The 21,695-nt window shown below is 34.3% G+C and overlaps 1 protein-coding gene across 6 annotated transcripts in view; it reads right to left on the bottom strand.

Moving 5' to 3' along the window:
* Positions 1-1,274: 1,274 nt before the first annotated feature.
* NIPBL (NIPBL cohesin loading factor) overlaps positions 1,275-21,695 on the bottom strand; it is a 158,749-nt gene continuing 138,328 nt past the window's right edge. For 5 of the 6 annotated variants that reach the window (XM_072921996.1, XM_072921998.1, XM_072921999.1 and 2 more), the window contains 18 exons: positions 20,515-20,649; positions 19,074-19,172; positions 17,463-17,516; positions 16,215-16,323; positions 15,503-15,639; positions 13,800-13,940; positions 13,393-13,486; positions 13,139-13,293; positions 12,773-12,863; positions 9,504-9,677; positions 8,797-8,987; positions 7,943-8,050; positions 6,455-6,655; positions 5,919-6,065; positions 4,041-4,336; positions 3,588-3,762; positions 2,833-3,018; positions 1,275-2,267 (listed from right to left, as the gene is read on the bottom strand). In XM_072921996.1, coding sequence (XP_072778097.1) covers positions 1,902-2,267; positions 2,833-3,018; positions 3,588-3,762; positions 4,041-4,336; positions 5,919-6,065; positions 6,455-6,655; positions 7,943-8,050; positions 8,797-8,987; positions 9,504-9,677; positions 12,773-12,863; positions 13,139-13,293; positions 13,393-13,486; positions 13,800-13,940; positions 15,503-15,639; positions 16,215-16,323; positions 17,463-17,516; positions 19,074-19,172; positions 20,515-20,649 — 2,859 coding nt within the window. In that variant the 3' untranslated portion in view covers positions 1,275-1,901. Of the gene's footprint in view, positions 2,268-2,791; positions 3,019-3,587; positions 3,763-4,040; positions 4,337-5,918; positions 6,066-6,454; positions 6,656-7,942; positions 8,051-8,796; positions 8,988-9,503; positions 9,678-12,772; positions 12,864-13,138; positions 13,294-13,392; positions 13,487-13,799; positions 13,941-15,502; positions 15,640-16,214; positions 16,324-17,462; positions 17,517-19,073; positions 19,173-20,514; positions 20,650-21,695 lie in introns of all 6 variants that reach the window. The other variant, XM_072921997.1, reaches the window with a different exon arrangement.

The raw sequence follows: 21,695 nt of genomic DNA, 5'->3' as shown, positions 1-21,695 counted from the left end.
TATAAAGGCTGCACTTGGCCCAGAGAAATACAGTCTTACATTGTTTGCTACAAAAATGTCCCATTTCCAGAGCTGCAGAATACTGACACCTGCTTCTTCTACTTCTCCCTCCTTTAACAATACTGATCTTAGCCCAAGAGGTGGCTTTTTATATGGTGAAGAGACCACTATCAACACTACCAAACACAGAGGTGCTAAATAATTTGTTCAGAAAAATTCCAGTGGTGAAACAACAAAAAGGCATTCCCCAACAATTTACTAACTGGATTCTAAGGAGTTATTAATAATTTGTTTAATGGGTTGTTTGAGTTTTTAACATATCAATATTTTGAAATACTGTTATTATTCCTCACAAATTGAATAAATGTATTAAAATTCCGCAAGTTAATTTCATAAAAACAGCCCCCTATAATATATTAAATTTTTAAAAGAAACAAAACATAATAGAAAAATAACTATGTTGAGGAACACCTGCTTTCAATAAATACATTTGAAAAGACACCAGGGTTTAATATACTCCTAAAAGTTTAGCTGTTTTTAGATTTTTTTGCTATTTGCAAATATGCTGCCTTTCTTGCTCTCTAGGAATACAAACTGCTTATGAAAGGTTGTGGCAAGGCAGTTGAAGCAAATACTTCTGAAGAATTCAATAGCATTTTTTTCAATTTACAAAAGTGAAAACATCTTTCAATTAGTAAAAAAATTAGTCTAATATACAAACATTTTCTTTAAAAATTAATCTGTGAAGGAATGTAGTGTAATTGCCCAGACTCATACCCATTCACTCCTCTGACACTGGTAGCTAGCTCCTCTTGACACAAGCCTCTCTACATTAACCCAGAGAAATGCGTACATGACCAGTCGGCCCAAGCAGAAGAGTCATTCAGCCTTCCCCAAATCTGAACTATCATAAATTACCACTTGGACAGCATTAGAAAGAAATTGAAGCATACAAGGAATAAACTATAGTTTCTTTTTATATCAAAATGTACTCTTGAAAATGTGTTTGGCACAGTGCTAAATCATATAGTTAATACTAAATATTGCAGGATACAATAAAACCCTGGAGTTAACTTGTGTTAACACCCTTCTAGGGACAAAAATGAAAAGATACCAATTATTCAGAAGTCAGTCTATACAAACTGTATAAACAATATTTTATGTCTTGTTTTGAAAACCACTGATATAGTAAATTTTACATAAAAGACTGCAAAATAATATAAATGGATTTAAACAGATCTTTACAATAAGAAATTCAAATGGAAACAGACAAGTAACAAAGAGAAGTAAAAAAATTTATTGCAGTATTCGTTCCACCAGATTTGCTGGGGATCCCTTTTCTTGTATTATTTCAGGGTGACCTAATACATCAAAATCTACATTTACAAAAACTCCTCCTGCAGATAGGTCATAGATACTGCATGCTTTTTTTTCTTTTTTTTTTTTTTTCTTCAACAGAATAAATTATATATCCAGGAGATTCTGCCACTTTTACAGCCTGGAAAAACAATGCTTTCCTGGAAACTGGGCTAAGCTAAAGAAAGCCATCCGCTGCTAGGTTAAACTCCAAGAACACTTTATTAAGAACATTAACAGACTAATTTCCAACATTCACTTGTTTATTTTTTTTAAACAGAAAGGTTTTTTTTTTTTCAAGATATAAACAATTTTTTGTTAAACTATAATACAGTGGGAGTAAAAATGAACTGAGAAGTTTCTGCTGCACAACAGCGAAGGAAGCTCCCACAAAAATGTTTACCAAACATTTCCTTCTTTTTTCCCCGCGTCCCAGGTTCCATTCTTACTCTTCATTTAACTGATTTTTTTTTTGCCAGTAAGTTGGTATTTCAAGTTTTTCTGTTATTTCAATTCCTGTAAATTTGGCTGCATGTACAAATTCATTAGCTGGAAGTTCCATCCTTGGCGGCATACAGCGATCGTAAAGTCTGCACAACTTTATTAGTCAGCTTATTAGCACTCGTTAGAGCAATTTTTTTGTAAATAATGTCTGACTCTTTAATAGTGTCTACCCAAGGCACCAGTTTGCGGCCATCACGGCGCTTAGCCTCAGTCCAGGAGCCACTGTAGGAGCCTGCCATCCACTGAACACTGAAGCCATTGCTGGTTTTCTGTACTACTCTTGCAATTTGTGGTCGGTCTTTGTACTTTGGACAGCAAATAGCGATGACATCCATGACATCAACACTTTCATTCATCTGTGCTGCCAACTCCGTAGAGTCTGAATTTCGTTTTGACCTTCTCAATGACTAAAACATTGGGGGGAAAAAAGACCAAGTGTTACACAAAAGAACTTTAGTGAAATTATTGCTTTTATTGCTTTTAATCCCTTGACGCCGGGAGTTGGGATTCCCCGGCACACATTCCATTGCCGGCAATGAGACGCACCGCGACCGCCAGCGCCAAGGGGTTAACATATCCTTGTAAAACCACATACTCTTAATTTGTACCCGTGTCTTTATCTCTTATTGATATATAAAATTATATATACACATGAATCATAAAGCTACATAAAAACTTGGCAACAATAAAAAGGATAACACACAGTACATTCCAAAGGAAAATTAATAACTTTTTATACGGGATAAATCTCATTTTCTAGTTTGTTTTTTTTTTTTATTGTCTTTTCTGTTAAACTTTCTACAAAAGTTGTATAAACGGTTAAGTAGAGAATCTCTATCTACAAAATCTTTTTTTTTCATGTGGATTACATTACTTGGTGTACATTTAATATAATAAACTGACATTTATAAGCACATAAAAATCATTTTACGTAATACGCTGCGAAATACGTTGACTCCTCCTCCGCCTCACCCCTGAAGTGCCTCCTCCTCTATCCTCCCCATCACTTTCATCGTCCTCTGTCTCAGCTGCATTGTTTTTAGGGCTGCCTCCTCCAAGCAGCGAGGTAATTGCTTTGTTCCGAGCATTTGTGCTAGCTGACACCTCTCCATCTTCTTCCTCTTCATCAGGATCCAAATGTTCCATAAGGAGCTTGAACTATTAAAACAAAGAAGATCAGTTCACTTTGTAACTTTAAACATGAACATTTATAATGTGTTACATTATGTTAGAAACAAATAGCAAAAAAACCCCAACAGGGTAAAACAAACAGCAGACAAGTTGAACAGTTCATGTTGTGTTCTACAAACTTAACTTTCTGATTTTTTTTTTTTGGTCGATACACAAAAGCTTTCTTCCTGTGTTTCCCAAATGGCAAATTTTATCTAACTGTTATTGGTGCAGGGTAATAAACCACATCAGGTCTCTGTTCTCATGATGAGTCAAGAAAGAGTCAGGAATAAAGTGAAAAAGTAATATGGGACAGGTATACACCATGGATATCAGAAATTGAAAAATACTCCATAAAGATGAATATCCTTAAGCTGAAATTAATTATCACTGAGTTTAAACTCATTAGAAATCTTTGAAATACAGTCCTGCTAAACATCCTGAAAGAAGATCCCACATCACATAAAGATAACCAGGAATTTAACATTTTGAAATGTACTTTCAAGTTGATACTGTATTAAAAGATTACAGACTTTCTGCAAAGCAACTTTACTTACATCTAAGTACTGCTTTACTATACTCCTCTTCACATCTTCTGTGATCTTGGAATTAGCCATATCACTTCGCAGAAAATCCAAAGTTTGTTTTGGATGGAAATGCACTCCTGTCTTCCTGTTTATAGCTTTATCATAAACTTTCGCAGATTCAGATGGAGAATATTTTTGAATTTTACTGTTTAAAGAAAACAAAAGAGAAGACCTTTAAAGGAAAATCCAGAGCAATTTGACCAAAAAGCTTTTAAAACCTCCAATATAAGTATTTCTCTCTGAATCATTCCATATACAATAGATAGCCTGGTAAGAAATCAAATAATTTGGTTTAAGTTCAACTTAATAAATTTTTTTTCTCTGCTACACAAATGTATTGCTTAAACAGGTAGTTACAATCAACTTAAACAAATGGAAGAATGTCACTGCATAACAAGTATCCCATTATCTAAATAGTCTTACCTATCAGAGAATCCACAGAGGTTCTTTAGATGCTGTTTCAGCATCAGAAGTAATAATATGCCTTGGGAGACATTAGCAAATTCAATTAAAGGAGCTGAATTTTCAGGTAAACACTTCATCACTGCATTTATATCATTTTCTTCATCAGAATCTGAATCAGAGTCCACTCGTTTCCGTAACTTCCGAGGCTTAGAAGCTTCCCCCTCACTTTCACTCCCACTACCACTGTTACTGTCACTCTCGGTCTCCTCATCTGATGAAGGCTTTCTTTCCTTTTTTTTGTCTTTCACCATAGACTGCAAGACAGAGAAGTTAAGACACATTCCAAAATTAAGATAAGTAATATCATGTATACTCCTAAAATAATCTGTCCAAAATCATTACTACATTAAATTAAAGAGAATTCGCTGAACAATGTTATTAATTTATAACTTGATAGTCTTTAAATTATTTATGGCCAAGATATACTGAAAAATTTATCCAACACCCAGATTTTCTTGCAAGGTGCATACAGAAGGAACTGAAGCAACAAGCACTCCCCTGCTATGTTATCATTAAATGACTCCTGAAGTTCATTAGCAGTGACAGCAAAATACAGTAGAAGACCAAACACAATAAATCAGGATGAAAATTCTGTTTTTCTTTCACCTGAATATAATTTCTGTGTCTCATGGCGATTCCCATAATGTACTTTGGTGTCCAAGGTGGCTTTAAATCCTTGTCTCTTAAAATTCTATGACACTAATTACACTGCTGACCAAAGTAATCATATTAATAATGAATTAATAATGATTAATAATAATAATCAGCTGCCTTATGCCTGACAGTGTTCAAGGCCAGGCTGGGTAGGGCTCTGAGCAATCTGGTCTAGCGGACCAGATTGGAAGGTGCCCCTGCCCATAATGGAGGGTTGGAACAAGGCATCTTAAAAGTCCATTCCAAACCTAGCCCTCTTATGATTCTATAATTAGTTCTATGATTACTTCTAGATCTACAGAATTTCACATATGCATTACTACTGCACATAGTATGATTTTTCAGGACATAGACCTAAGCAGCTTTTGGACCTTTTGGAGCTACATGCTACACATTGCTTCTCAACCTGAAAAATGTATTGTCTCTTTCTAGCAAATCAACTTTGGTAGGGTGAGAATTTAAAGCACAGTACATTTCAAGCTGTGAACTTTCAGGCATCATCTCTGACTCGTGTTTATTTGTCAAACTAGACATTCTAGAAACTGCTTCCTGACAATTTGCACCTTCTTCTGTAACAGCTGTTCAGGAAAGGAAGACACTGAAGTCTTTAAGAAGCAGAGGCCTCTCACAGGCTTGTGTGTTGCCATAACAACAGGTACTTCATCATGATTCAGGTTCTTACCACTGACTTAAGGAATACTGCCCACTCCTGTCTCACAATAAACAATGCATTTTAAATCACTCAGGCAACAAATGCAACTGCCATCAGCTACTTGATAACAAAATGAACTGCCAACTGTATTTTATTATTACAATTTTACAAACAAATTAAATTTTACAAACAAATTAGTATTCCACGATGATTCTGGGTTCATGTGTTTTTACATGCATACAATTAACTGTTATTCAGACATATTGGGAAATTATACAGATTTGATCTCAAAATTCATCATTCTTTTTTAATAATATAAGCAGCAATGTAAGTAGAGTTTTTGACTAGTGTCTAGCAGATAAAGGTCAGAACAGACAGTATTGCTTGGTTTTTGACTATTCTTTACATGCCAAGTAATGCAACTGGTGCACACAACAATAATGGTACTGCATTCACTGAAAAATTGACCACATTATAGAGAAGCTTATTTTTCCACCACCATAAATATAATAAAATAAAAATGCACGTACCTCTTTAAATGACTGTAGTAGGTTGCTACCAGAAACTGATAGTGTGATGTCTATATGATGCATTATAAACAATGGCTCTTCCTGTGTTTGGTAAGGAAAACAGGCTAGATTGTCTGCTATGTACAAAAGCATATTCACCTCTGTTTTCTGGAAGTTAAAGAAAAAATTACACATAAATACATGTAGAAATATCCTGGATTCATATACTTCTGCAGCGCTCCCAAGAATCTAGAGCAAAAAACGTGACCACAACTTTTATGCTATATAACCCCCTAAAAGCACTGTAAACATCTATACATGCAAAATTTAGTCATACCTGAAGATACATTATTTTTGATCAGTTCAAACTGAATGTAAAAAGGTACAGAGTGATGCAACATGCATTCTATTACACAGATAAATAGCTTATATTAGAAAGTGAAAAATATACACTGGGGACAAAGCTATCAATAATTATGTCATTAAAATACATTATAAAAGGAGCTTCTAATGCTGCATTTTAACTTCTTTTCAAGTGAAGGAAATGTGGTGCTTACTGCAGTATCATCAAAGAGGTTGAGTAAAGAAATTAGAAAGGCTCGTCTGTGTTGACGGTTCCCTCGAATCATGGAGTAGAGGTGTGAACACAGTGCACTGGATGATTCATCGTGTCTAAAACCTCTCACAGGATCTTTTGGGCAGGTATTAATTGCCTGCTGTACTTGGTAAGACATCTTCATACCAGCCACTGCTTTCATCTGAAATAGAAATATATTAATTTTTATACAAAACATTGCTTCCAAAGCAGAACAACTGAATCCTTTTAAAGGGATGCTCATCTGAAATTTAAATTAAAAACATGCACTGAGGCAATACTACCTTTTGAGATGGTAAAGAGATTTGACCTGTCAAACAGAACCTGTGGCAGAGATTAGAATGTCTTCTGAACTGCTTTGACTGTAAATTCTGCTACGAACATACAGCTAATCTGTTTATCCACTATAGCCAGGTATTTCAATTTAAACATTTTTCAAGAACATTGAAATGTTTTCATACGTGAACAGAATATTCTACCACATGTATATACTTGGTATCCCCTGTAGTGAAACCAATTACTGAATCTATATGAGTACAATAGGACTAACAAACAGAAAATTTTGGTTTTTGTTGTTGTTTCTTTTCTTTTCATATATCCAATAATTTCCAGTTGATTTTACTCATTTCAATGGTCTTGCTCTAGTTTAAGAACAAACTTATTCTCTAGTTAGGCTACATAGCCAACTGTCTTTCTACTACCTGTGCTGTTGTTCAGCAAAGTTGACTATGTGTCTATACATTGTCTTATGTAGCCAGCTGCCTAACACAACAAATTGCAATTACTAGCCTTCACTTAATGGATAAGTTATCTGTTTGGATGCCATCAACAGTGCAACAGCCCAAATGCACTGGAATACAAAGAAGGACATGTGAGAAGTCCTATAGAATGCAATCTTCCAAAGTAAGGAGAATACTGCAGCTTAATTTCAGATCTTAAGCACAACTGGCAGTATGCCACAACTCCACATCCTTACATAGCCCTTAGTTTTTGCTTTCAGCAAGATTCAGCAGAGGTAAACAGCTTCCTATGCTGCTTCTGCTTCGATTACAATTTATAAAGCCTTGGTGCCTTGCACACTCTAATATAATATATATTCTAACAATTGACTGTTACGTGGTGTTTTCTATTCTAGTCCACTGATACAGGAAAATCACCGCTAAACATTATGAAGCACTTGTCCTTACCTCTTATCAATAAAGGCTTTTAAATACTATTTAGTGTGGAAGCTATTAATCTGAATCATAAATTAAAGGAGATTTTGGACTAGAAGAGACACTTCAAATTATATTATCCTTCCTGTTTTTCAGGGGAGTAATCTTACAACTGCTTAGAGTTATTGTTTGTTTTTTTACTTTATATTCTTTTTCTGGAGCTGAAGCATATTGAAGTGTTAAAGCTCTAGAGAACATAACAGTATTTTGTAAAATGTTAAATTAGAATTACTTACGTGAATGAACCCAGCATATTTTTTGTCTATTTCCACCAACTGTTGGTCAGCTTTATTTCGCATAGAGGGCTCTGGATCTGTGCCCATAGCAATTAAGTATGGCACACACTTGAAAAACAAATGAAATAGTTATTCAGAGGCATTGTACCTCCTCTTTCTCAGTCTATTTTCTTTGTTTCTACTGCAGAAATTAGAATAGGAAGGTCTATGCAACTTACTACCCTTTTTTCAAGTAAAAAGAACAAAATACTATGAGACACCAGCACTCTAAAGAAGTTGTGAGGTTTCAGGTAGTACTTCCCTTTTTCTCAAACTTTAAAGTGAACTTAAAATACAGAAAATTGCATTTAAAAAACCCCAAAAAACCACTTATGACTGAACATGTGCAATGTTTACAGCACCAAAAATTAATTACAAAACATTATATAAGCATAGAGTGATGGAGATGACATCTGAAGCTCTGACACTGACTGTGGAATTCCACAGTGCTTGGAGGATATAGGGATTGAGGTGGAAGCAAGCTGACACAGGATAAAGAACTAAATAAAGAAAATATTTTGGCATATAACTCAAAGTTGTGAAGAATTATGCTCCAATGCGCATATCTACATGCTCTTTAGGTATTGCCTGGGGTTTTACATCTTAATCAAAAAATCAGAAAATGAAGCATTTGGAGTCTTGTGGGCTAACAACATAAAGCAGATTTCAAAATATGTCTTCTGTAAAGGCCTCTGGCTACAGTAAGAAGCTGATGTAACATAAGTAGAAGAGAAGACCTGGAAATTTATGTAGCAAGTGTGAAAGCCTCTAAAAACATGAATAAAAGAAAGTCCCACCACAAAAGCCTATCATACCTGAACAGGATGGATGAGACCTTGGTTTAATGTCAGTGCAATGACATTTAGAGCAAAGTGGCGTACACTGGACTGGTTATGAAAGAAAGCCTCAAGGACCTGTTTGAGATATAGCTGCATGATGGAACTACTCATCCCTGAGGAAATATCACCCATTTCTTTCAGGTCTTCCTGTTTTGCTACTTTTTTCCCTGTAAAAAGGACAAAAGTAATAGCATACTCATCATAGTACTTCTTTTTTTGCCATCACTTGATACATGCTGATCTTTGAGTTTCACAATAAATACATATTTCAGCTGTCTTAGAATGGCTTTATGATCTCATGAAACACAGAACAATCTAATGTATAAACACATATCAAAAAATAGATGAAATTTTAATTCAACTCTTAATTCCTTAATAAAGTATTTTTAAAAATGTTGTAATTATTTTTTATCTACAAATTAAGCTCAGAGGAGTTTTGATAAAAAATATTATTACCATAATTACAACAATCATGAATTCTGGATTGGTTCAAATATTTGTACATCTTGGAAGTAAATAATACATCTATGCATATACCCATTTTTAAATAATTGTAAAATACTTTGGGTACAATACTACTGATTTGTTTACAATTTAAGTGACTCAACACAGATATATAGTAAGTGTATGCAACAAAGTCAGGTTTTGCAAGGCTCATGACCACAGAAGAATTGAGCACTTACAGTCTCTGTCTGCCTGCTGCATACGTGTATCTTCCTCCTGCAAGTAGGTCTGGAGGTTTTTTAACACCTGGATTTTTAAGTTTACTGAACAGTTCTTATCTGAAAGAATGCTGTTGTACAGAGTCTTCACATCTTGTTCAAACATTAAACTTGGGTGCTGTATAAACGCAAATCCTAAGAGTGGAGAAAAGAGGAAATGGTTCTCATTATTATGATCTAGAATTTGTATTTCTGCTTTTTAAGTTCTTCAGAAGAAAGGTATGAAATTTATCTCCTCCCAGTAGCACAGCTTTTTCTAGTCCAAACAGTATCACACTTCCATATGGACATCATCCATTGCTAACAAGAAATTCTGATAGCCATGGCAGTTCTATTTACCACGACTCTGTTTGATGGACAAAATGGAGTATTGACCCAGGACAGCTGCACGGAAAGTTATACACGTCTGGAACCATGTCCAGTGTAGTAGCCTGCATCTCTATGACTAAGAGCTATCATAAGAATGAGAAAGAAATGTTACCAAAAATTATCTGCTATTTTTCTAATACATTCTAATGTATTAGACATTCTAATACATCTAGAGACAAACATTTTGCTGCAACTGTGAAATGTGACTCATAGAGATGCAGAGAAAATGTGGAAAAATTGATAAATACCATGAGTATTTAACATCATAATAGAAAAAACAGACATCAGGGAACATAGTACAATCTGTACTTCTTGCCATCATTCTCAGACACCTATTGTAGTCTTCTCTTGAAGATCATCTGAAGTGTTCCCAAGACCACATGTTTTGGAAGACACACACTACAGAACAGTTCTGAGCTGTTGTCTTACCCTTGCCAACGAACTGGCTATTCTTAAGTCTGTATTTAATAAAACCTTTCCTAAATTACTGACAGTATACCATTTTAGATAATGTATGTAGATTTAGAAGTGCTGCTGACAAATTCTTATGGAGTATCTTAAAAAAACTGTAATGAGAATATAACATTCTAATTTAATTTACATTTAACTAATTAATTGGTTTTAAGACTGTTTAGGAAAAGCATTTTCTATGATCACAAAAAATTCAGATTTTAAATGGGCACATAGAAAAAATAGGAACATGAGAGAGAAATGGGGGGAAAATGAAAGCAAATAAAATTATACAAGAACAATATATACAAATATCTGTAACAGAGGAAAGATTTAGTCAAGTTTTTAAAACAGGCTTCATACACAAAAAGACAGTATAGGTAAAGGCTAAGTCCAAGGCAAGTCCTCAGTGTGTTTCAGATCTCATTTCAGTCCCAAAACAAGAAGCAGATAAGCAGGCGAGAGAAATGGAAAGGAGAAGAAAAAGAAATTAGGGTGGTCTTTGGAATATGTAGTACGATTGTGTGGTCCATACAAGTGTATATTGATGTTTGTAACTTGATTACCTCTGTACAAATCCAACCCATTTTTTATGGTTAATTTTAAAAATGAAAAGCATATGGAAGTATCTGTAACAATTCATAAATCTTTTTCTTCATTCACTTTAAGAAATCTAAATCACCACTATTCTCAGGGAAATTCTTACTTTTCCATCCCCAGTTAACTGGGGAAAAGATCTTACTTGGCAAAAGAGGCTGTCATAGGAGATGAAGAAAGGCACCTGCTGTATGTTTTTTTAAGGACTGAATTAACATCTCAGAGATGCTGTCTCACCATTTCTCTTCACACCTTTGTTTTCACTCTATTAAGAATCTTTAGCATAAGCACTGAGCTTGGTTGAGTAAAACATCAACTATTAGGTACTCTAAAGTTTAGCTAAATTTACTAACAAGTTTATATCCTCAACTTGTTTTTCAAGTACACATCTGTAAGAGAAGCACAACCATAATAATTAACATTAGGATTAGGCTTAATCCCTCAACAGCAGTGGCACATCCTGAGGTGTAGGCTACAACTGCTGAGTGTCCCTACTGAAGTGAAAGGCTGACAGGACAGTACATTCTTCACATGACCTTTTTCACCATATATACATGTTGAGTTAGCTTGCTAGTCCTTTTCACTGTAATGCTCATAAACATTGAATGAGTTCAACAACTTTGCTCAGTGACCAGCTTGAGGTGGAAATTTCCACTGTCTACCACATCTCCCTAAATCCAAAAGCTATCTTCAGAATCAGTACTTGGATTAAATCAATATATCACTAAAACAGTGAGGTTTAATTAAAGATTGATATTCTTACAGGCAGAAGAATGACTTCTGATAAAACAGATCACAGTTCAGTCTATAATTTAGAAACATCATTTTTGGCAAATGTGACATACTCCATACCCATGAGCAGAATGATCGTGTCTATGGTTAGGAATACAGACCCTACCCCACATATGATATTCTGCAGAATGCAATTTAATTGGACTGGATTACAGGTAAGTATCATCCACATTGTCATAATGCCTAGCAAAACTGCAAGTCTTCCAGAGAATCACCGCATTGCTATACAACAGAGGCAACTCCAATGCCATTAATCCTGCTCAACTGTCTTTAAATTGTTTAAATCATAGAATATGAAATGAAGATTCAGTCATGATCCTTATCCTCAGAGCCCTCTCTAGCCTGTATTAGAGTAGGATATCTGAAAAGTCAGCTAAAAAGCAAAAAAAATGAGGCAATTTCTTGTCCAGTTAAATTATACAATGGAGGCTCTCAGGCCTTGGAGGCCTTAGGGACCATTTATTTTAGACCATGCAATAACCATGATTGAGCTCTTGCAGACACCAAGACCCTTCTGGCCAAACAAGATTTTCTCAGATTTTCTGTCCCGAAGTCAGTGGCAGTTCATTTTCTACTGCAAGTAATTGAAATGCCATACTAATCTCACAAAGGTATCCAGCTACTATAAACAGCAGTTCCCTTGACTCCTGCAGAATTCCTGTTCCTACCCCCTCAAATGTTTCAAGTTTTTCCATTCTTTTTTACCTTGTGGACTGAAAAATAAGGTTTGGAGTTACAACATACTTGCATGTGGAGTAAAAAAACAGCATCTTCATTACCTTGGAAATTTGCTGCCCTCTACAACTTGGTTACACATCAAAAGGCATTCACTGTCAAAAGCAGCCAGGCTGCTACAGACTTATATTACTAGCAACCCTTTGACAACTTTGCTATGACCAAAATATACTGTAAGTTTTGATTTTAAGCAAATACTACTGTGACTACACAAATACGTGAATTTGTACTGATACACAATAATGTCTACTGGAGCAGAATAATAAAAAAACATTAATATTTCTTACCAAGACCAATAATGGCTTTTGTCTGTACTTCTTCATCTGAATGCTTTGTAAAATACATCAGCAGTTCAAGTACTTTATCCTTAATGTTAACCTGGGCAAATTAGAACAAAAATAATTGCTATTTGAAGATGAAATACATGTTTCTAAATATCTTATAGAAAGCATATATATATATATAAAAAGAAAGGAGAAACACAACTTTACTGCATAGTCCTTGCAAAATCATGGATTTAAAAACCAGAAAGCTATACCATATGTATTATGAAAAAATATATACCTTTGGGAGACTAGGAATAATGTGCTTTCAAACTGAAGTAGAACATTCATTATACCTAAGACATGGGGAATAAATGAAAGTTATTTTACCTTACTGTTGCCCTTAAAATCTTCCTGATCAAAATCAAAATGCCGACACAGTGCTCCAACAGTGAAAAGCGATCTAAGGAGTGCTGGTTTATTGGCAGTAAGTATTGTACTGTTGGGGTCTTCTTGGTGTTGATTTTTTAATTTAGAAAGTGCACCTGCAGTAAAATAAAAGTTTTTATCACAGAGTTTAATTGTGGTGTATCACTCAGAAAAGACTTGTACTCAAAACTGAAAAGACAGATACTTTTGCTTACCATAGTATCTATTAAAACAGGCCCACACAAATTTATAGTTCTGGGTGACCTTGTTCACAACAGCCCCAAGACAGCTCACACAGTGCTGAACAACCTAGGAACAAGAAAGAACAAATAAATTATCTACTTAGAAGTTTAAATTCAGATTATTGTGAAGTTATGCAGGGAAAGCTATGCTGAACTAAAATTAACAATCTAACAGATATAAAGTAATGTCCCTACCTAGATTGCTCTGAAAACCTACTCAAACTCATTGTAACAGAGCAAAACCATGTGGAAACCCTGGTAAACCCAAAACACTGATTTTTTTGTGACTCAGTAGTTATCTTCATAATGAAGACAAGACTGTCTTTAAACTCAAGTCATGTGAAATGGAATCAGTAGAATAGTAGCAATTAAAAACTTACTGTCATGCCATATTTGATGATGAGTTTCATGAGGTCTTCCTCAATAGTGGCAAGAAAGGTCTCACTTGGGTGCTCCATTAGTGGCACTACAAGCTCTAAGATTTTTGCAACATTGCAGATCACCATGAAATCATTCTGAGTCTGAAACAACAGCATTTATAGTATTTAATATAATTTTTAATATATTATCTAACAGAACATTAATACTTAATATAAATATTAATTATTTAATTTATAGTATTTAGTACTCCTGGTCATGGATAAGCTAAGTACTATTAATATGCACTGACAGTCAAGAACTCCAACTTAATTAAAATATTTGTTAAACATCTAAAAGAATATTTATATATTTTACATCTGCTATTAAATTACATATTATTATGAAATCTGTTTACTGCAGGCATTTTGGGGGAAAAAAGTCTGGATAAACAGAATTACACCTCTTATCAAGGCTTGTCAGACCTGAAAACCTTCAGGTCTGATAATTTTCTGGAGTCTTATAAGAAATCTCGGAACTCTTCCTGAGATATGCACACTAGAGAAGACACAACACCTGAAAACAAGGTATCAGCAACAAAATGAAGTTGTGCTATGACTTAATGCACCTTAAACAGAAGGTAATAATGTGCATAAATGTAGAAAACACAATTAAATTACTAGTGGTTTGCATTATCATGACTGTATGCAATCTATGGAAAACATCTGCCAAAGAGACACTGCCAGAAATTGACTTTTGACAAATCCAGCTTGCTAATCAGGATAGTACAAATCCTGAATGTTAGTATCAAACTATTTGACATGTTCAAGCTGTCAGTGGTAATTCTGTGATTCATCTAAACCATATGTAAATACAAAACAAACCATTTGCAACCCACTAAATAAGCTGCAGCAAGTAAATATTTAGGTAAGTCTTTCTTATACTGTTTGTTCAAGCAGCTCTAGGAACCTGTTGGAAATGTGCCTGGAGAATGTGGAAAATGCCTGCAAAATGTCAGGCTGTATCTACAATCTAAGTTGGTAACAATTACCACTTAAGCCTGCCCTGGGCAGCTCACCTATTGAAAAGCACTGCTGCCACCCACTGATGCTCATCATCCTTGAGCAATGGGTGCATGATCCTGCCCTGCTCCTTTTACCCAGTCAGGGGGCCAGATCAAAATGGCAGAAACCCCTGCAAAGATTCAGAGACCTGACTGGGGGAGGGTTTCAGTGTAAGAGCTCTCTACGATGTCTTACAGGGGAATACAAGAACACTAGAGCTAGAGAAATGAGAAATGATGTCTGGAAAATGATGAAGATTTTTTTCTTCTCATACATTTGCTATATATTCGATCACTCTATCTTATGGAACTTTATCCTTAGTCTTAAGGTTCAAATATTAAACATTAAGTACTTTTAAGACTGTGACTGCAAACTAAAGCAATTCTAAGAAACTATTTCTTGAAAGGAGAGAAACTGAAAGAGGCATCACAGGACTCAGTTTCATTTGGCTGCAAAATATGGAGATAGAGCATGAGGGAGAACATCATAAAAGCTACAGAGATCGCCAAAAAGATCTAGTAACTTCGAAAGCTATGATGCTCATGAAAAAACTCCACATTTAAAAATTTTCTTTTCCTAACTTAAATTTCATCAAGTATACAAGACAGATGTTAATTTTCATGCTCAATTATCTAGGGAAAAGACTGATTGTCTCTACTTACACTACATTTAGTGGTCAGGTATGGCTGCATGGTCATGGCATGTTTGACCATTAGTTGGGGTCTTATTTTGCTGAATAAGAACAAAGTGGTTATGCAAGCAACCAAGCGACCGGAATTCACACCTTTGTTGTCAGAATCTGCAAAACATTAGAAAATACAAAAAGGATAGTAAGACCAAGTACTGTTTAAGCAATGAAAAACATATGGTCTAAACACTGTCTTGAGTATCTCTTTCATTGCATCTCTTTAAAGATCAAAACGGAATGGTCTTATTAGAAATGGGAACATACTGTGTTAACAATTATATGTGACTACAAAAGACTTGAAAAAAGAAGCAAAGATGTATCAAAGACCAGTTTTTAAACTCCTTACTGTAAATGTTAGACTAGCTCAGCTAATTATTCCTATTACAAATGTAGACCATATTAATGCAAATTCAATTTGCCATGTTAGTTTTGGTTTTAGTGATCTGAAAGCTTGAACCAGCTATTTTAGAAGTAATTCTACTATTGTGGTTAGCTAATGAAGATTAGGGAAGTTTTATTATTACACAGTACTTTAAATTTCATCACTTAAGAACAATGATTTAATATAATCAGCTTGTAACAGGAATTCCAGAACAGTAACTTTTTGCAATGACGTGATTTTAACAACTGTTATCATAGCATTTAAAAATTTCAAAGGATTTTAACTGAATTTTAAAAAATATTACCTGATAAAGATTCTTCATATTTAAGAATGTGCTCGACCAAATTGTCAACAAGTTGGGTACAGGCTTTCTTCACAGGTTTATATGAAGCATCCTCTTCTGACTTCAACAGCTGTAGCAGATGAAACAGAAAATGGTTTAGTGTTAAAGCTGCATTCATTTGCATAGAATATATGCTGGTGTTATAACAATTACTACAGATACACAAAGATTTTAGACTACAAAAGTATTTAATTCTCCATGAAACTTACATAGTGAAGAAAAAGTTACAGGAAGTAAAAAAGCAACATGAGAAGAAAAAGTAACTAATAAAAATCCATAGTAGTTCTCCTTATTTTTTGCATCGGGATGAAAGCTGCTTTATGCTTAATGAAATAATGCAGAAACTAGCAGGAGTTAGAAGATTTTTTAAATGCTTAGAGAAATAAAGTGCAAATTCAAAACAAATGTTTTTGACACTAAGCTAAAATAACAAATGAGGATCTAACATAGTTGTATGTCAACACTTTATTTAAACTTTTTACATATGAGTTTGGGCAGTAAAACTGTGTCCATGAAGATTCTTCTAGTATCTAATAAGGACTGAGATGGTGTTACAAACTTTTCTTCAGAGAAGAGGCTCTTAATGAAGAGGCTTTGATTTATTTGATAATTTATTTTCATGACACTCCAGGCAAGAGTGGAATCAAAAGATTTTCTTGCTTGAAAATTAACCAGTGCATGCAAGATGTGGAGAATGATAACACAGGTTAAGAGATATACCAAACCAAGCTCAATTCTTAGAATTGTATTAGATATAAGTAGAATATAATGCAGAATTAACTTATTCTCTGAAGATCCACTGCTTCCATAAATTGTGTAGATAATACACTGGATGTGAAAATACAGTTATCTACTGTTTAAAAAAACCTGACATCACTAGATACCTTATTTCAGAATTAAGTATCTTAGCTATGAACTTTGTATTATGTGAGTCATTACTGAAGAACTAATGAAATTAAAACAAATGATACTCCTCCCAAAACCAAGAAGTGGAGTATTTTTAAGAGATCACTTGCAAAGACAGAAACTAATGCCAAAGAAAACTGCACTGAGAAAGATAGAAAAAAAAGCTCAGATGTTAAAGAGCAGGAATTGAATTTGCCTGTTGTAGGACTGCTCTTGGAGTTCCCATTCTATGTATTTTAGAAGCAAAAGGAACACTAAAATTCTAACCATGTTTGTACTATACATTCAACATTTATTACTTACATTTTGAAGCAGCTGTTCAAACCAATCATACCCTGTATCTCTACAAGCTGCAACCTGTAAGTATTTTGGAGAATAAATTGGTTAATAAATAAGGCATCTGAGCAAAACTTATTTCAATACAGATGTCATCTCAAAAGACCATCAAACATGTATACATTTCTATATGCAATAAGAACAATGGAGATCAGAAACGGTCTTCTGTATTTGAAAAATAGTTCCTACCATTTTAGTGACTCCAGAATTTGTATTTCATACAACACAAAGCCTACATGCTTTACTGGAGATTGCTGTTCCTAGTGCAAAATAAGCTTCCGTTTTGTAGGAAATTTTGCACAAATTTATGTATAAATATAATCCTGATACTGAAAACAGACAAGCATGTGTATCACAGATACTGAATTGGAAGGGATCCACAGGGTTCATCAAGTCCCATCCTGGACCCTGCACAGGACACCCCAAGACTCACAGAGCATTGTCCAAATCTTAAACTCTGTCAAGCTTGGTGCTGTGACCCCTTCCCTGTGGAGCCTGTTCCAGTGCCCAGCCACCCTCTGGGGGAACAACACAACCTTTTGCTTTTACCCAACCGAAACCACCCCTCACACAACTTCAGGTCATTCCTTTGTGTCCCGTCACTGGGCATCAGAGAAAAGTACACACACACGCAAACACACACACACATATTTATCTAGGTGTGTATATATATATATATATATATATGGTGTGTATATATATATGGTGTGTGTATATATATATATATATACACATATATATATATATATACACATGTTTTTATATAAACAGAACAAGCCTTCACTGCTATCATATATCAGGAACAGCGCACAGGTGGCTCAAATTAGAACTTGCAGGAGAACTGAGAATTAAACAGAAGTCAAATTGACTGACTTCTCAGACAGAAAAAATGCAAACTAGACTGTAATTTTTAAAAACACTGTAAAGAAAAATAAGGTTTAAACCTATAATTGTAAGTAATGAAGTCAGGTTTTTTATTTGAAATTTAGATCTTTGAATAATTTATATTAAAACATCTTTTCAGCACAGTGGTTTTATACAATGTATTTTCACTACAAATTAAAACATTTTTATCTGAAATAGGTTTTCGTATTTTGGAGATATGCTATTTAATTTGCTGCTCCTAAATAGTAAGATACAATTATGCAGACATCAGTTTACTCTGAGTAAAACCATGACCTTGCATTTATTAAAACAGCTCATTAACTTTGCCAAATAAAGATTATCAATTGTTTGAGGAAAATTTTCTTTTAGGAGACAAGTTCTTAGGTAGGCTTAACTATACACTGCTAGTAGCAATTCCTGTAGAATGTCACATATAAATAGAAAATGGCTGTGTTTTAACTGAACAAGTACTCAACAGAAGCTGAACATAGTGTGGTCACAGTTATTATAGCCAGCAGATTAGTGAGCATTTAAAATTTCCATCACATGAATATATTTGGCATACATTTCATGTCAGGAAATATAAAAAGGGGAACTGTCTGACATATTGTGTTCAAAAAAGTACAGATAATGTTTCTAAGATACTAAAAACAAAATTGAATTTTGCACACAACTCAAATTTGTTTAACATACCACATCAGTGATGTTTAGTATTTTCCTTGTCATTGCTTCTTTGTCATGGTGTGGAGTTGGAGTAAACCAGAGCTTCTGGAATGTCTCATTTACTAATTTCTAAAGGAAAATAAAATATTACCATAAATAAATAAACTTACATTGTCACATAAGTATTATATAATACATCTATAGAGCAGATATGCTGATGATATGTGCCTTTTCATAAGGAATTACACATCTTAAATGAGACCGTAGTAGGAAATGTTATCTGAGACGGACCCAGATTACTATTACAGGATTTACACTCATCTCATGTCAAACTTCAGTCCAATGAAACAATGGGAACTGATGCTGCATAAATAAAGTTACCATCTTTCTGCATTAATTGGTATTCCTCAGAAAAACACAGCTGAGAAGCTGACAACTGAACAAACAGCAGAACTGCAGCAGCAGTTCCTCTACTTTACAAAACAGCTGTGACAAGGTAGGAAAGAGAGAGAAGCCAAGTCTCTACACACAAATATAGGAAATATGTTACCTTCCAATGTTTTTGAATGGAGGACAATATAAAATAGAATGCAAGTGAATAAAAATTATTCCAAAATTACTTCTCTTTCATGAAATTTAAAAAAATGTATCGAAGTTTATGCCTCATTTTTTGTTATTGTTAAAAAGGTAAGACGAAGGAGGGGAGAGAACATGGTCATCTTCCCTTTCCAGCAGCACCTTGGCTCTAGCTGGTCATCTGCTTGTTGATTAAGAGTCTTCTCAAAAAGCCACTTTACATTAACGTACCTCAAGAGGTAAAAATATCTGCTGCAGCTTTAAAATTTTTAATTTTACTGAAAGTGTGATACAAAATTACTACAGCCATGTCCCTAATTACTCAACAATTTAAAAATAATTTTGTCAAATTAAATGAAATAATCATTATATTAGGTTTGTGCCCTTCTACAAATACACACTGCACAAAGGGTAGAGTATGAGTACATAAGCAACATTTCAGGGGGAAAAAACTGCCTCACTGAACATTAGCACAGATGAGTACTTTATATTTAATACTTTAATAATTAGATTAATACTTTAATAATTACATGTGGTATATATTAATGTCAAATAGTTAATTTTTACTTAAAATTTATTGACTTGCAGAAATCAAAGTTTTATATGCCAATTTTCCTTGTTAGAAAAGAGAAGCACCAGAGAAAATACTCGCAAGAATAAAAAAATCTTTGGAAAATATTAAAAATATTTTGATTATTAGCAAGAAGTTACAGAAAACAGAGGATAGAAAGGAGAGAAGTCAGAGAGAATTACAGAAAGCAAAAATATCAGCTCTTAAAAATTCGTAAGTCATAAATATTACAAAGGAGAAATTAAATATTTTTTAAATTTTGTCAAAATGGGGAAACACTAAAGTAACAATAATTAAAATTCTGGAAGATATGTTTCATTCTACCTTAATGCCTTCTTCATCATTGACTCTCCGAATCATTTTCACACACATTTCTGTAATTTTGGGAAAGGTTGGTTGTTCAATGCAGATATCCCTAAGTATTTTTATGACTCTCTTTCTGACACTGATACCAGTATCCTGTGAAAAGAATTACACTCTTGAAAACAAATCAGAAACATTCATTTATGTTCTATATTAATTAATATTTGAAGATCACCCAATTTGACTTGCAAAATTTATTTAGAAAAAGCAACTAAAATCTTCTGGAATGCATTTATACAAAAGCTCAGCTTGTTCTACAGGCTCTGGCTGAGTTCCCAGAATGCTGAAACATCTTCTCCATCTATACACTCCCATCTAAGAGCTCATGATGTTGCAATTGTATAATCCACTTCTTTACTCAAGAACTTAAAAGCCAGATGTGGTGATGCTTTAGCTACTTTACTGAAACACACAAGATCCCCTATAGATTTGGATAGTAATACTTTAAGCCTTTGGATAAAGCTTATGGATAAAATAAATGCAGACAGTCATTTGCATTTTACTAGGCTTCATCTACGGAGACAGATGAAGAGCTTCACTTCAAATCACCTTACTCAAAATCTGTTGAATCTGAATGTCAGGTTTAACTGCTTTATGTAGTATTATATGCACATGACCTTACTTATCTCCAAAAGCCTCCACAAACTTGTTTTATCATGTAAGTACAGCAAATGTGTAGTACTTGACTAAAATCCTGACATGGATACCATAAGCTAATGTTATCTGACAGTTAAATTAACAATGAACAACTGGACAAAAACCCCCACTTTTTTGTAAAAAAAATAAACCTTTTGAAACACTAAAAATAGCATAGAAAAGCTGCCCTCAATTATTCATATTTCAGACTTCAAATACGCAGCAAAATTCCTTATTTCACTTTGTCCTGGTTAAAGCTAGGATAGAGCTAATTTCTCCTCAGTAGCTGTTACAGTGCTGTGCTTTGGATTCAGAATAACAATGGTGTTGATAACACACTGATGTTTAAGTTTTGGCTAAGCTGTGTTTATCCAAGTCAAGGACTTGTTTTTCCCTCCTTGTCTCATGTTCTGTCAATGAGGAGGTAGGCAAAACAAACTGGGAGGGAGCACACCAAGACACATGACCTGGACTGGCCAAAGGGATACTTCACACCATAGAATGTC

The sequence above is a fragment of the Taeniopygia guttata genome, chromosome Z (genome assembly GCF_048771995.1).
Source record: "Taeniopygia guttata chromosome Z, bTaeGut7.mat, whole genome shotgun sequence".
Classification (NCBI taxonomy): Eukaryota; Metazoa; Chordata; class Aves; order Passeriformes; family Estrildidae; genus Taeniopygia; species Taeniopygia guttata.
This window is presented reverse-complemented; position numbering and strand designations above follow the sequence as displayed.